A 13,364-nucleotide genomic window follows, 5' to 3' on the forward strand; every position below is an offset into this window, starting at 1 on the left:
CTAACTACGGCTGAGATCCTGCTGCATCATGTACACCTCCCTGCCAGGGTTCCAAAGGAGACTTGTGAGAACATGATCAACTTCGTTCTGGTTCTGACCAGATGGGAAACAGTTCATGGGGCTGCTTGGACCAGTTGCCCCAGAACACACCTGCCCATTCTTCCACCCAATATCCTTGCTTTCTGCAATTGCTTTTCCCACAGCAGATGTAGTTGGACTCTGCCCCAATATACCACCCTTCACCCTCCCATTTCATACAAGCAGGCAGCATTTGAAACACAGCTTGAGTCCCAGTGCTCACAACTCACTTCCCCCACCCCAAATTTAGGTCTCTGTGTCATTCTCTCTCTCATATATATATATATATATATATATATATATATGGTTTTGTTTTGCCTTTTTCTTTTCTTTTTTTATATAAAAAAGTCACTTTCACAAGGTCACTAAAGTCGATTGTCTTTTTTCCCCTTTTTCTTTTTAGGTTTCATTTGTTTCAAATGGAGGGCTCTCCTATGTTAAACGCTAACCGCTCTACAAAAAGCATTCTGTTCTAAACCACTAGGAAATGTAACAATGAAGCACATTTTTTCTTAAGAAAAAGAAAGAAAGAATAAAAAAATAAAAATAAAGAAGAGAAGAAAGAAAAAGAAGTCGTCCAGTGGCCAAGCGACCGCATTAGGGAATGTGAACCACGAAGGACAATGAGACAACCCCAGGTCCTTCATGTACCGTGACATTTCGCTCACTCTATTTGGCACTTCCTTAAACCTGACCCCCTCCCCCCGACCTCCTCCTCTTCCCCAGCAGATTCTTGAAAGTAATAGAGAATTTGGCTAAGGTTACACCAGGGCAATGAGAGACACACAGAGAAAAATTTCCTACAAAGGGAATAATTCACCCACCTGCCCATCCCATGTGATCTGCAAACAGCACCTGCTCACAGAGTGAGCAGGTTCAAGGCTAGAGCTCAAGGAGGGGTTCAGTAGTAGATGGTTGAGCTTCAGGACCACAGAGAGCTCCCTGTGGAGCAGAATAGTTCTTGCAAGAACTAGGAATATTGCTTCATCCTTGGTCTGGAGCTGGCTGAAGCTTAATTGTGTGGCGTGGCTTCCCTGAAGCCAGCCTGCTTGGTAGTTAAAGTATTCTAATATACAGGTGTGCACTCAGGCGAGATTGGAGTGCCTCCCCTGGCTTCTGGACATGGCAGGGTGAAGGGCGTGGTACCTCAGTGGCAGAGCACCTACTTTGCATGCAGATGATCCCAGGTTCAACCCCTGGCACCCCCCAGGGATGTCCTGGGAATGTCCCCTGTTTGAAGCCCCAGAGAGCCATTGTCATTCGGCTCAGACAATACGGAGCTAGTTGAATCAATGGGTCTGACTCAATATAAGGCAGTTTCCTATGCTCCCATGACAGCCCCTCTGGAGCTGCAGGTAGTGGAGTCAGATATCTGAGTCAGATAAGGGGAGCAGAGCTACATCCCTTGAAGCAAGGCGTGCCAGCCCCACTGTCTGATGGGGCTCTTCCTCCATGAAAGCTTCTACTGGTGTCAATGCTTTGGATGATATCTCCTGGGGAGTTTTGAAGGACTCCACTGTCTCCATCCTTGGAGCTCTCTGACTGAAAGAGTTCTGGGTCTTATCCCAGACAGGGAGGGAATTCTCCAGGATACACTTTAAGAAAAGGAAGCCATGTTGGTGCATTAGAATAACCCCACAGTCAGGAAATACCTCTACTGGGACAGGCCAAAATGCCACAAAACAGTGAGTAAGCTTTTGAGTTTTCTAAAGCTCTTTGTCAGGCTGGATGTTGAGCAAAGTGGGGAGAGGAAGTGGGGGGGAAATCTAGCACGTTGTGATCACTCTGCATTTATGTACAGTCTTAAGATTGAATGTAGGAGGAAGTTGCAGACACCAAGTCCATTAGGCTTGACTAGGTGCTATGCAGGCTTCAGGGTGCAACTAAGGACTACTAAGACCATGAAATATGCAAGGGCTAAGAATGGTATTGCTGCCTGACTGTGGAGTTCAGATTTCTTTTCTTATGGACTTCTTCTTGCTTTATGTGTGACTTGGATAACCAAATTTAACCATTCAGAAGTGGGACCCTAAAACTGAAGGAATATTATTTTTTACCACCTGGAGATGGCACTTTACTTTTCAAGGGTTACACATTCCCTCTAACCACCAGATAATGTAACCCACTTTGACTTCTTTTGACATTTTTAAAAACCTAGCATTCCACCTGAAATCAACCTCTAGCCATATTCCTCTTTACTTTTGCGCTCTAAGAAGGAACCAGTGTGTTTTGCCTAATGTTAGGGTTACGTCCTTTATTAGGTTCTTTTTTAAAAATTTGTGTGTGCGTGCATGAGCTCATGCGCCACTGTGTTTCTGCCAACAATTGCTGACTGCTGTCCCATGTGGTGACATGCATAATTGCAGCCTCTCAGTAAAGAATTTTCCAGGCTGTGGACTGACCCCACCAATTAGGCTGGTCAATGGCTCCTCCTGGGCAGGAAGGAGTTTAAGAGCACTTCCTGTCACTGTGGGGCAACAAGGTGTACCCAACCTCTGGTGGCTTTTGCATTTCCAGCCTTATTCTTTGGTCCTACCTCTGGTTTGCCCTCTGATCTGGATAGCTCTTTCAATCTGGCTCAAACTCTTACTAAGAGTAGGCCCATTGGAATCAAGGAACCTAAATTAGTCATGTCTATTAACTTTGGTGTATCTACTCTGAACAGGACTAGTATTGAACACCACCCCCAGTTCCTGGCTGCTGTCATGCTCCAGACCTGCCCATGACCCAGCCTTGGTCATTTCTTTGTCCTATCAGTCCTGGGCGCACTGTGAAACCTGCATAACACCTTCGCCAAGCCTCATCCAGTTATGCCTGCAACTTCCTAATGCACCTCTATTTTAACACCAAATGAAGACTTTCAGGCTACCATAAGCCAAACTTTCTCCGTTCCTCTGCTTTGCTAGATGTTCAGCCTACTAAGAGCTGGCCCAACATTTTGTGATACTTTGGGTGGTCCTAATAAAAGCATCATCCAAGTGTGGAGAGACGTTGCAGCTCCTCTACACAGCCATCTAAGCATGGGTGGGAAACCGGTAGCATTCCAGATGCTGCTGGACTCCAACTCCCATTATCCCTAGCCACTGATCATGATGGCTGGGGCTGACGGCAGCTGGAGTCCACCCCTGGTGTAGGCAATACTGAATTAGTCGCACCGATGATCTGCCTTGGCGCAAGGCAGCTTCTCATGCACAAAAATATGGTCCTGTGTCTCTTCTTGCTCTGGTTTACATTAGCTTTCAATGCATGGGAGAAACAGATCAGGGACTGTGATTACAACCCCCCAATTTTCTGAAATCCAAGTGCCTATCTGGAGAGAGGAGGAGGAGAGAGCTGCTGCCAAGACCCCCCACCCTGGCCAAAGTGGCCCCTCCTGCCAGCTTCACTACTCACCCGAACCCCATAGTGTTCAATGCGGTCACAAGGCCACCAGCACTGGCCACACTGCTCACGAGGCGACATCTGCTTGCTTGCTTGCTTGCTTGAGCTCGCTTCTCTTGGAAACAACTTGCAGCTTTGACATGAAGCTTTTTTTTTTTAAGTTTTTTTAAACCTCTTTGAGTTTCTTTTTTTTGTTTTGTTTTGTTTTTTAAATTAATTAATTTATATATATATTAAAAAAGCAATAGTCCTTTGGTCCCTAAACTCTAAGGAATGATATGACTTTGAAAGAAGTTAATCCAATCTCCTTGGACTGGTGACAAAGTGGGACAGAAACCCCCACCCCCAATCCACGGGATATAGATATATAGACCTATTTATATATATATCTTCTGTTAAGTTCAACATCCTCTTAGCAACTGATTTTTCTTTTCCCAAACGGATGCGGAAAAAAAAAGTTCCCCTTTTTTTCTTTCCCCCTTTTTAAAAACAAAAAGCGTTTCCCAGGTGTAACATACAGGCCTGGTCCAAACCCACCGGCTTTGGTTTAGATCTGTTTGGCCTCCCTCTTCTGAAATCTTGAGCATCGGTCAAGTGCTTTAGAGAGAGGCTGGTCCCACCAGGCAGGCTCTGTGCCTGCGACCTTTTCCTGTTGCAAAATCCTACCCCTCTCCTCGTGAGGGGTCTTAAAAAACACACGTCTTCTCCAGCGGCTCCTTCCCCTCATGGAGTTTAGAGTCGGCAAATAGCGACGCCTCTTTCCCTTTTGTCCAATATCGTCACAACCACCTTCTTTGCTTTCTCTCGCCTTAAAGCGGCAAAAGGAAAAAGGAAAAGAAACACCCCCCCCGAAACCCCAACCGATTTGGAAAATAAAATAAAAATAAAAAAGGTACAACCAAACTGGCTCTCCTCTTTTTCACGAGCATCCTGCTTCCTCTTCCACCTCCTCCTCCTCCTCCTCCGTGATATGTTGCAAAGAAAGAGAGTTACAAGTCTGGATACTGCACGTGGGACAAGGGGAATACTCTTCGTACGCCGCATGGCATCCCATCTGCAAGAGAGAGAAGGGATGTTAAGAAGAGGCAGGCGGTGCAAGGAGCTAGCAGGAAGCCCCATCCCCAGTAGCGAGTGATGGCATTAGGAGAGAAAGGAAGCTCTTGTCAGGGCCATCTCTATTCAGTGTGTAAATATATATATATCAAATGACACCCCAATTCCGTACCAGAAGAGGTTGAATTCTGAAATGTTCTAGGTTAGGTCTGGCCTTCCATTTGTTCCTAACAGCCCTGAAGAGCTGCTTCCAGTCAGTGTAGACCAGGGGTTGTCAACCTGGTCCCTACTGCCCACTAGTGGGCGTTTCAGGGTTCTAGGTGGGCGTTAGAGGGTTCTACAGCACAAGCTGAATCCTTCCCCCTTCGAGCACTGGTGGGCGGTAAGAAAATGTTACCATTAAGAAAGATGCATTCGTGGGCGGTAGGTATGAAAAGGTTGACTACCCCTGGTGTAGACAGTACTGAGATAGATGGGCCAATGTGGCTTGCGAAATAAACATACTTAGCAACCTTAAACACTGCGAAATACCACTTTGCCGCACCAGTTATCTTGTTTTCTGTACGTAATACACTTATGCCGCATAGTGAGGGTTCTTGATTTCCAACCACTTCTTCTTTCCCCTCCACCCCCCATCCCAGACGTGAAGGTCATGTTGAACAAGCTGCCCCCTTTCCACTGCTGTGTCAGGCTGCTGTTAAAAGAGCAGGGCCTGTGTAAAATAAAAATAAAAATGCAATTTATCCCAACAGCTCCATATACAGAACAAGTTTCATGGAGCAAGATGGTCAATGTATTGTTGCCAAAATTCACATAACTGCTGCTAGAAGCTAGCATAGCAACTGCAGGAGGCCAGGGATGTCATATTGGTTGAGATTTGTCTTAGTTTAAAGGGGTGGGGCCAAGAGGGAGGGGCATGACCTGAGGAAGAGAGGGAGGAGCCAAGAGCTCCCTATGTGATGGAACTGGTGACCATCTTGAGCAGGTTCCATTCTTGATGCATTTCTGCCCTATTAGGAGCATATATGCAGATCCACGCCATACATTTAAAGCACATGCCTTCCCCCAAAATTTTCTAGGAACTGTGGTTTTCCCCCTCACAGAGCTATGAATTTCCAGCAATCGTAACACACAGCAGTTCCCACGATCCTTTGGGAGAAGTCATGTGCTTCCAATGTGTGCTTTAATAGGATTTAGACCAGGTCAGAAGATTTGTCTATGTAGTCCAGTATATTGTCTACTCTGATTGGCAGTGGTTTTCCAGGGATCTTGAGCAGAACAGAATATTTCCCACTCCTGCTACCTGTTCCTTTTAATTGAATTTCGAAGGACTGAACTGAGGATCTTTTGCACTAAAATTATATGCTCTGCTGCTGAATGAAGGGTCCTCTCTCGTGAAATGCTACACCAGTAACACTCTCCTGCTCCTCTGCTAAGGTACCACACTCCATGCCTGCAATCAGGACTAGGACCTTTTCTATGCAAAAAGAATACGAAACAGAACAGGGCCTTTGTTTGCTTTACATATCTTTTATCCTGGAGTAGGCGATCTGGGTTCATTATCTCCAATCAGGAACGTGAGAAGCTACCATACAACAGCTCAAGCCACTGGTCCATCTAACTTAGTATTTTCCACACTAACCTTCCCTGACCTAGTGCCTTCCAGCTGTTTTGGACTACAACTTCCATCAGAAGCAGCCAGCATGGCTGATGGTCATGGATGATGCGGATTGTAGGCTGAGACATCTGGAGGACACAGGACTGAAGAAAGATGGCCTACGCTCACTGGAAGTGACTCTTCAAGGGTTCAGACAGGTTTCTCCCAACCCTGCTGAAGATGTGACTGAAGAGACTGAACTTGAGATGTTTTGCATACAAAACATGTGTTTTCCAACAATCAAGGAGCATTTGTTGTCAATCCTTAGCAGTGAAGCCTTCATGCTCTTGAGACTGTGGAATGCTTGAATTTCCACAAGCATTGGGGTAATATAGAGACTCTAAATTATGCTGGGATGCCCGGAGGGTGGGGGGTGGGGAGAGCTAGCACAACTTGGTGTTTCTTGTGCAGGACTGAGTTACTCAGCCATCATCATCACACAGTAAATATAGAGGGCACACACATCAATTGTCACATCACAACAGAGAGAAAAGGAGGTACAAAGAAGGACAAAGTAGAGTTTATGGGCTCAAAAAATCCACAACTAGTAAAAGACTGACCAATCAGCACTCCAAAAACTATCCACCATGGGCATCAATATGGCACTGCACAACCGCCAAAAAGAGAGGAGGAAGGGGGGGGGGAGAAGAACTAACAAAAATAAAGCAGAGATGTAGAAAGATCAACGTCAAGTTCATGCAACAAGATTACAACCGGCCACATGGCGTCATCGAGAAGGACGATGACAACATTAGTTAAGTCACTTACAGTTTCAGATAATTTGGGAGGGAGAGTTTTTGTTTGAGTCTCCCATAACAGCTAGAGGGTTGCTAGGCAACTGTGGGGTCATCCTTGGAGCTATGATTGGCCTGGTCTGGTTAGAGACAAAGTAGTGGATGGGTTGGAGGAAACAAAAATATAAAAGAAAAGATGAATCGGTTTGATGCGAGTTCTCAGTATTAATGGTCATTGCTTCTTCTGATAGCTGCAAAATGGAGCGGGAGTCCTCCTCTGAAGTCATATTCACACGGTATATCTAAAGCACCGCTAAAGTACTTTAGCAGTCATGGGGAATCACGAGAACTGTAGTTTGTGCAGGGCGCTGGGTAGTCTAGGTCTCTGAGGCCAGCCCCATTCATAAACTACAGTTCCCAAGATTCTTTGCAGGGGAGCCATGACTGCCAAAGTGGGGTAAAAGTGTTTTAAATGTTTGGTGAGCCTGAAAATAGCTTCCTTCAGTAGGCCAATGAATTGCTGGGGAAGATGAGCACAGGGTGCTACTGCTTTCATGTCCTATTCTGGACGTCCCATAGGCCAGGGGTTGTTAACCCATGACTCTCTAGGTGTTGAACTACAACTCCAAGCATTCCTGACTGTTAGCAGGGGCTGGTGGGAGTTGGGAGTCCAACAACGTGTGGTGGGGGGCACAGATTCCTCACCCCTGCTGTAATAGCAGATGGGCCTCTGGTCGGTTCCAGCAGATCTGTTCTCATGCTATTGCATCCTGCTGCCCTCTGTGGGATTTCACTCTTGCAAACTGCTTGCAGTGGGTGTGCAACTTACACTGCAATTCTATACACATCTACGGAGAAGTTAATTCCACAGAATTTCCAGATAAGTAGGTATAAGATTGGGACGTGGGTGGCGCTGTGGGTTAAACCACTAAGCCTAGGACTTGCTGATCAGAAGGTCGGCGGTTCAAATCCCCGCGACGGGGTGAGCTCCCGTTGCTCGGTCCCTGCTCCTGCCAACCTAGCAGTTCAAAAGCATGTCAAAGTGCAAGTAGATAAATAGGTACCGCTCTGGCAGGAAGGTAAATGGTGTTTCCGTGCGCTGCTCTGGTTTGCCAGAAGCGGCTTAGTCATGCTGGCCACATGACCCGGAAACTGTACACCGGCTACCTCAGCCAATTAAACGAGATGAGCACCACAACCTCAGAGTCGGCCACGACTGGACGTAACGGTCAGGGGTCCCTTTACCTTTACCTAGGTATAAGATTGTAGCCATAATAATCATACAGCCTAAGCCATGACTTATGCAAAAATTGGGCAGATTTGCATAATGCATTTAAAGCATAAAGGTAAAGGTAAAGGTACCCCTGCCCGTACGGGCCAGTCGTGGCCGACTCTGAGGTTGTGCGCTCATCTCACTCTATAGGCCGGGAGCCAGCGCTGTCTGGAGACACTTCCGGGTCACGTGGCCAGCGTGACAAGCTGCATCTGGCGAGCCAGCGCAGCACACGGAACGCCGTTTACCTTCCCGCTGGTAAGCGGTCCCTATTTATCTACTTGCACCCGGAGGTGCTTTCGAACTGCTAGGTTGGCAGGCGCTGGGACCGAACGACGGAGCGCACCCCGCTGCGGGGATTCGAACCGCCGACCATGCGATCGGCAAGTCCTAGGCGCTGAGGTATTACCCACAGCGCCACCCGCGTCCCTATTTAAAGCATACCCAACCATAATCATAGAGCTGTAGAGTTGGAAGAGACCCTAAAGGTCATCTAGGCCAACCCCCTGCAAGGCAGGAATTTCAACTAAACCATCCATGACAGGTGACCATCCAGTCCCTGCTTTAAAACCTCCAAGGGAGGAGAGTCCACAACCTCTCACAGCACTCCATTCCACAGTTGAAGTGCTCTTACTCTCAGAAAGTAAGAGCACATTTGAAGCTCATGATTTCCCCCAAAGAATCCTGGGAACTGTAGTTTTCTCACACAGAGAAAACTCTGTTCCCAGGATTCATGTGATTTCAATGTGCATTAAAGGTAAAGGTAAAGGGACCCCTGACCATTAGGTCCAGTCGTGGCCGACTCTGGGGTTGCGCGCTCATCTCGCTTTATTGGCCAAGGGAGCTGGCGTACAGCTTCCGGGTCATGTGGCCAGCATGGCAAACCAGAGCAGTGCACGGAAACACCATTTACCTTCCCACCAGAGCGGTACCTATTTATCTACTTGCACTTTGACGTGCTTTTGAACTGCTAGGTTGGCAGGAGCAGGGACCGAGCAACGGGAGCTCACCCCATCGCGGGGATTTGAACTGCCGACCTTCTGATCAGCAAGTCCTAGGCTTAGTGGTTTAACCCACAGCGCCACCTGCGTCCCTTCAATGTGCATTAGGCATGCTTTAAATGCATCGTGGGGATCTTTTGGTTCAGTTTAACTCTGTGGCTCATTTACACACTGCCTTGATATGGTTAAATTGAGTGTTTCTTTTCTCTTTTTTGCAGTGGCGAGGGGCTTGTGAACGCAACTCGCCTCGCCCTGGAAACCCCCTCAAACTATGTACCAAGCCAGGAGGTGATAAACAAATTCGTGATGACTTCAGACTACCCCAATCAGATCAAAACATTTGATTTAATTAGCATTTGAGGTAGACTTTTAAGGGTGGCATGTTGTTGGATTTTAGCCTTTAAGTCACCCCAAGGATCTGTTTCAGGCCAAAAGGCAGGGTAATAATGGCTTCAACAAATAAACACATGTTTTCTGTTTGGTCCTCTTGCCATGATTATGAACACAGCAACTTGGGTATATTGACTTCAATGGAACCACATAATTATGCTTTAGATTTTACCCTTTTATTGGTCTGAAGACCTGTTAGATTATCTTCCTTCCTTCCTATTTACAGATTTAGCCACAGATATTCTATTCTTGTCTCTTTTTACATAAATATGAAAGCTTTTGGATGTGAAGTTATTGGATGACTTGATCTATTGGTAATTTTATGCTCATTTGAATTTTGATGCATGTTAAATGAACTGTTTGTTGTTATTATTTTTTTCAGTGTAGTGATATTATTCATTTCATTTTTATGTACTGATATTGTACCACTGTTCTTCTATGTGTGAATCACTTTGGGTGCAGATTATTTGTGGCACTATGACACTCAACAACTTAAACAATGTGATACACAAGGGTCCTACTATCGGAACACTCATTATCCAAAATCTCTGTTATCTGAATAGAAAAAATTATGCCCGAACCTTGCTACATGAACAACTGGTTCAGATAGCCGAACAGTCAAAGTTTGCCCACTTCCTTAGTTGTTTGTGTTCTGCTGGCTGGTGGCCATTTGGGGCAGAAAACCAGGGAGGGAGGGAGAGAGATTGGACAAATCAGGGAGCTGGAGGGATTGAACAAATAAGTTTTTCCTTTGTTTGGCTTCTGCTGATTGGCTGCAACAGTTTCAGGCAGAGATCAGGGAGGGAGAATGGACAAATCACAGATTAGAAATGTTCCCATAGGAAATCATGGAAATCAACAGCTTGTTATGCACACACTCACTTAACAAACAATTTCCCGAGAACGCATTGTGTCTGGAGAGTGGGACCTAAACATATCTGTCTCATATCTGTTCATTTACTGTGGTTTTATATTAGTTTTTATCTTATAGGTATCCTGTGGTTTGGTTTGGTTGTATTATGGTTTTAAGATATGCTGGAAACCTCCATGGGATTACTGTGTAACGAAGATTGGCTGATACATTAGGTCAATAAATAAATAAAATAAATTCATTCTATTTGGATTGGGGTCATTCTCTATGCCTAAAGACAAACAATAAGGATCATTGACACTGTACATTATTAGAATAATAAACCATTGAAAGTTTATTTGGGTAAGTCCATCCCATATGTGAAGGCTATGCATCATTTATTACCTTTTAGCTTATTCTCATGCGATGGACATGGGCTGGGCCAAAATGCACTGTATTTGCTGTTTTGAACTAGACACACCATTTGTGGTTTTTCGCTCCATTTTCCTCCAGGTTTAACACCAGCCTTGTGGCAAAAGCTTGAGGAAGGCTAACCCCTTTTCCTGCTGGTAGTGTAGCTGGGACAGTCTTGCCTGCCAATGTCTTACCTGCTTTCAGGGCCAAGGTGAACACGGGTCAGTAGGGTCTGTTAGCATCTTTTGGCCGCTTTAGTTGGACCTTTAGCCTCTTCATGCCGATCTGGAAGCCGTTCATGGCCTGAATGGCTGCCTGAGCACTAGTTGGATTGTCAAAACTGACGAAACCTAGGATGGGTCAAGGGGGAAAGTGGGGTGACAGGGGGTGAGAACAGAGAAGGAAAGGAAGGACACCGTTCAGCACCAAGGACAGTAGCAGCCCTCCCTGCATGTTGCTGTTTCACTGCAAGCCTTTCACAGAAAATAGATCCTGAGGAACTCAAAACATTTGAATGTCGGAGCTAGCGGGTTGCTTAAGAGCAGGTTCCACAACCTGGTGCCTTTCAGATGCTTTGGACAGCAACTCTCATTAGCCCCAGCCAGCACAGCCATACTGGTTGGGGCTGATGGGAGTTTGTTACTCAAAATATCTGGAGGGCACCAGGTTGGGGGAAGCTGCTCTTAATGGTGATGGCTGGATGGGCTTGCAAAGGGCTGGTGGAAGTTGTCCTCCAAAACATTTGAAGTGGACTAAGTTGGAGAAGGCTGTTTTAGGCCACTGTTCACTTTCCAGCCACACAAGATTCTTCTTTAACAATGGTCATTGAAAGCAAAATTTAAGAAATCCAATCCATTTAACTCATGGAGTCTAGGTTTGGTTTTGGGTCACCTGGGGTGTTGTGTGGACACGGAGGAAAACCTTAAAGCAGGCATCCCCAACCTGAGGCCCTCTAGATGTTTTGGCCTACAACTCCCATGATCCCTAGGTAACAGGACCAGAGGTCAGGGATAATGGGAATTGTAGTCCAAAACATCTGAAGGTTGGGGGTGCCTGCCTTAAAGCCAAAATACACCATCTTTTTTCACTGCAATGAGAACATCTTTGATGTATTTTAATATTCTTTTGGAAGCCGCCCAGAGTGGCTGGGGAAGCCCAGCCAGATGGGTGGGGTATAAATAATAAATATTATTATTATTATTATTATTATTATTATTATTATTATTATTATTTATAATCATGGCCTGCTAGTTAACTTCACAGGGTCTTAGTAGTTTGCAGAATGTTTCTAACACACTTCAAAATAATGTATTGACATGTACTCACTCAATGGGACTTTGAAAAGTTTGGAAGGATGTGTTAACCATTTGAGAATATGCTGAAATGGCTGTATAATTAGTTTGCCTTTTCAACATCAAAATAAGCTGAAGCAGTGTTTGAGCAAGCCCTTACTTTATTTTTGATCTTAATACATAAAGGATCCAGTGCAGGACAAAAGTCTGCATTCCTTTAAAAAAAACCCAACAACAGTTGCATTGCTTAATTTTTATTTTTATTTTTAAATCTATAGCCACAACATTTATTCAGTAAGTAATGACTGACAGGGGATGTGAGAGAGAAGTGACCCTGGAGGTGCGTGGCACCCACAGCACTCACGCAAAAATTCAGAAGTGCCCACAGGCCTGAAAAGGTTGCCAACCCCTAATTTGAAATATTTGCATACTGCCCTTCCATTAAGAAATCCCAGAGCACTTTACAGTAACTAATACAAACACAAGAAAAGGCCATGCTAAAAGCAAACCCAGGAAAGACATTGCCACAGGTGTCAGGTGAGTCTCCCTAGGGAAAGAGGTGCATAAGCTGATGTATGGAGAGACCCTTTCTAGCTATGGCCCCTAGGGAGGCATACCTGAAGAAGATCTTACATACAGGCAAGTTGATGCGAGAGAAAACATCTCCTCAATTATCTGGGTTGCAAGCTGCATAGGGTCTTAAGATGTAAGCACCCACCCTTTGCATTGTATTTGGGAAAGGACTGGAAGCCAATGAAGCTCTTTAAGCACCAGCGGGATGTGATCCTGATCCTCAGTTCCAGACATTAGCTTAGTGGCTCTGTTTGAACAAGGTAGTCTGCAAAGCCAGCCCCATGCATTGTTGCGGTCTGCTTTCCCCCAACCTGTGGTCTTTCAGATGTTTTAGGCGGCAATTCTCACCAACCCTGACTGATGGAACTTGTACTTCAAACCATCTGGAGGGTACCAGGTTGGAGGAATGGCTACTGTAGTCTATGGTGCCATTACATCAGCTGTGTGGGCGAGGCCAGGTACCAGATTCACAGCTGGCTCCAGATTTGAGGCAAAGTGCCCGCTGGAGGACACGCCTTTACATCTGCCCACTGGCAGGCTTAATCTGGCAACGGTGCAGGCATCAGCACTGCCTTTGATGGGTAGGGGGTTCATTTTAACCTTCCACAATGAATTGGAGTGATGCTACAACAGTGACACTGCAGGAAATGAAAAGAGTAGTTCTCAGA

General features: G+C 45.6%; 1 protein-coding gene across 10 annotated transcripts in view; it reads right to left on the minus strand.

Annotated features, from left to right (window-relative positions):
* Positions 1-444: 444 nt before the first annotated feature.
* Positions 445-13,364, minus strand: part of CELF6 (CUGBP Elav-like family member 6) — a 180,013-nt gene continuing 167,093 nt past the window's right edge. For 9 of the 10 annotated variants that reach the window (XM_053366050.1, XM_053366054.1, XM_053366053.1 and 6 more), the window contains 2 exons: positions 11,026-11,181; positions 445-4,513 (listed from right to left, as the gene is read on the minus strand). In XM_053366050.1, the coding sequence (XP_053222025.1) occupies positions 11,054-11,181 (128 nt within the window). In that variant the 3' untranslated portion in view covers positions 445-4,513; positions 11,026-11,053. Of the gene's footprint in view, positions 4,514-6,937; positions 7,044-11,025; positions 11,182-13,364 lie in introns of all 10 variants that reach the window. The other variant, XR_008327610.1, reaches the window with a different exon arrangement.

Source organism: Podarcis raffonei, chromosome 14 (assembly GCF_027172205.1).
Source record: "Podarcis raffonei isolate rPodRaf1 chromosome 14, rPodRaf1.pri, whole genome shotgun sequence".
Taxonomy (NCBI): Eukaryota; Metazoa; Chordata; class Lepidosauria; order Squamata; family Lacertidae; genus Podarcis; species Podarcis raffonei.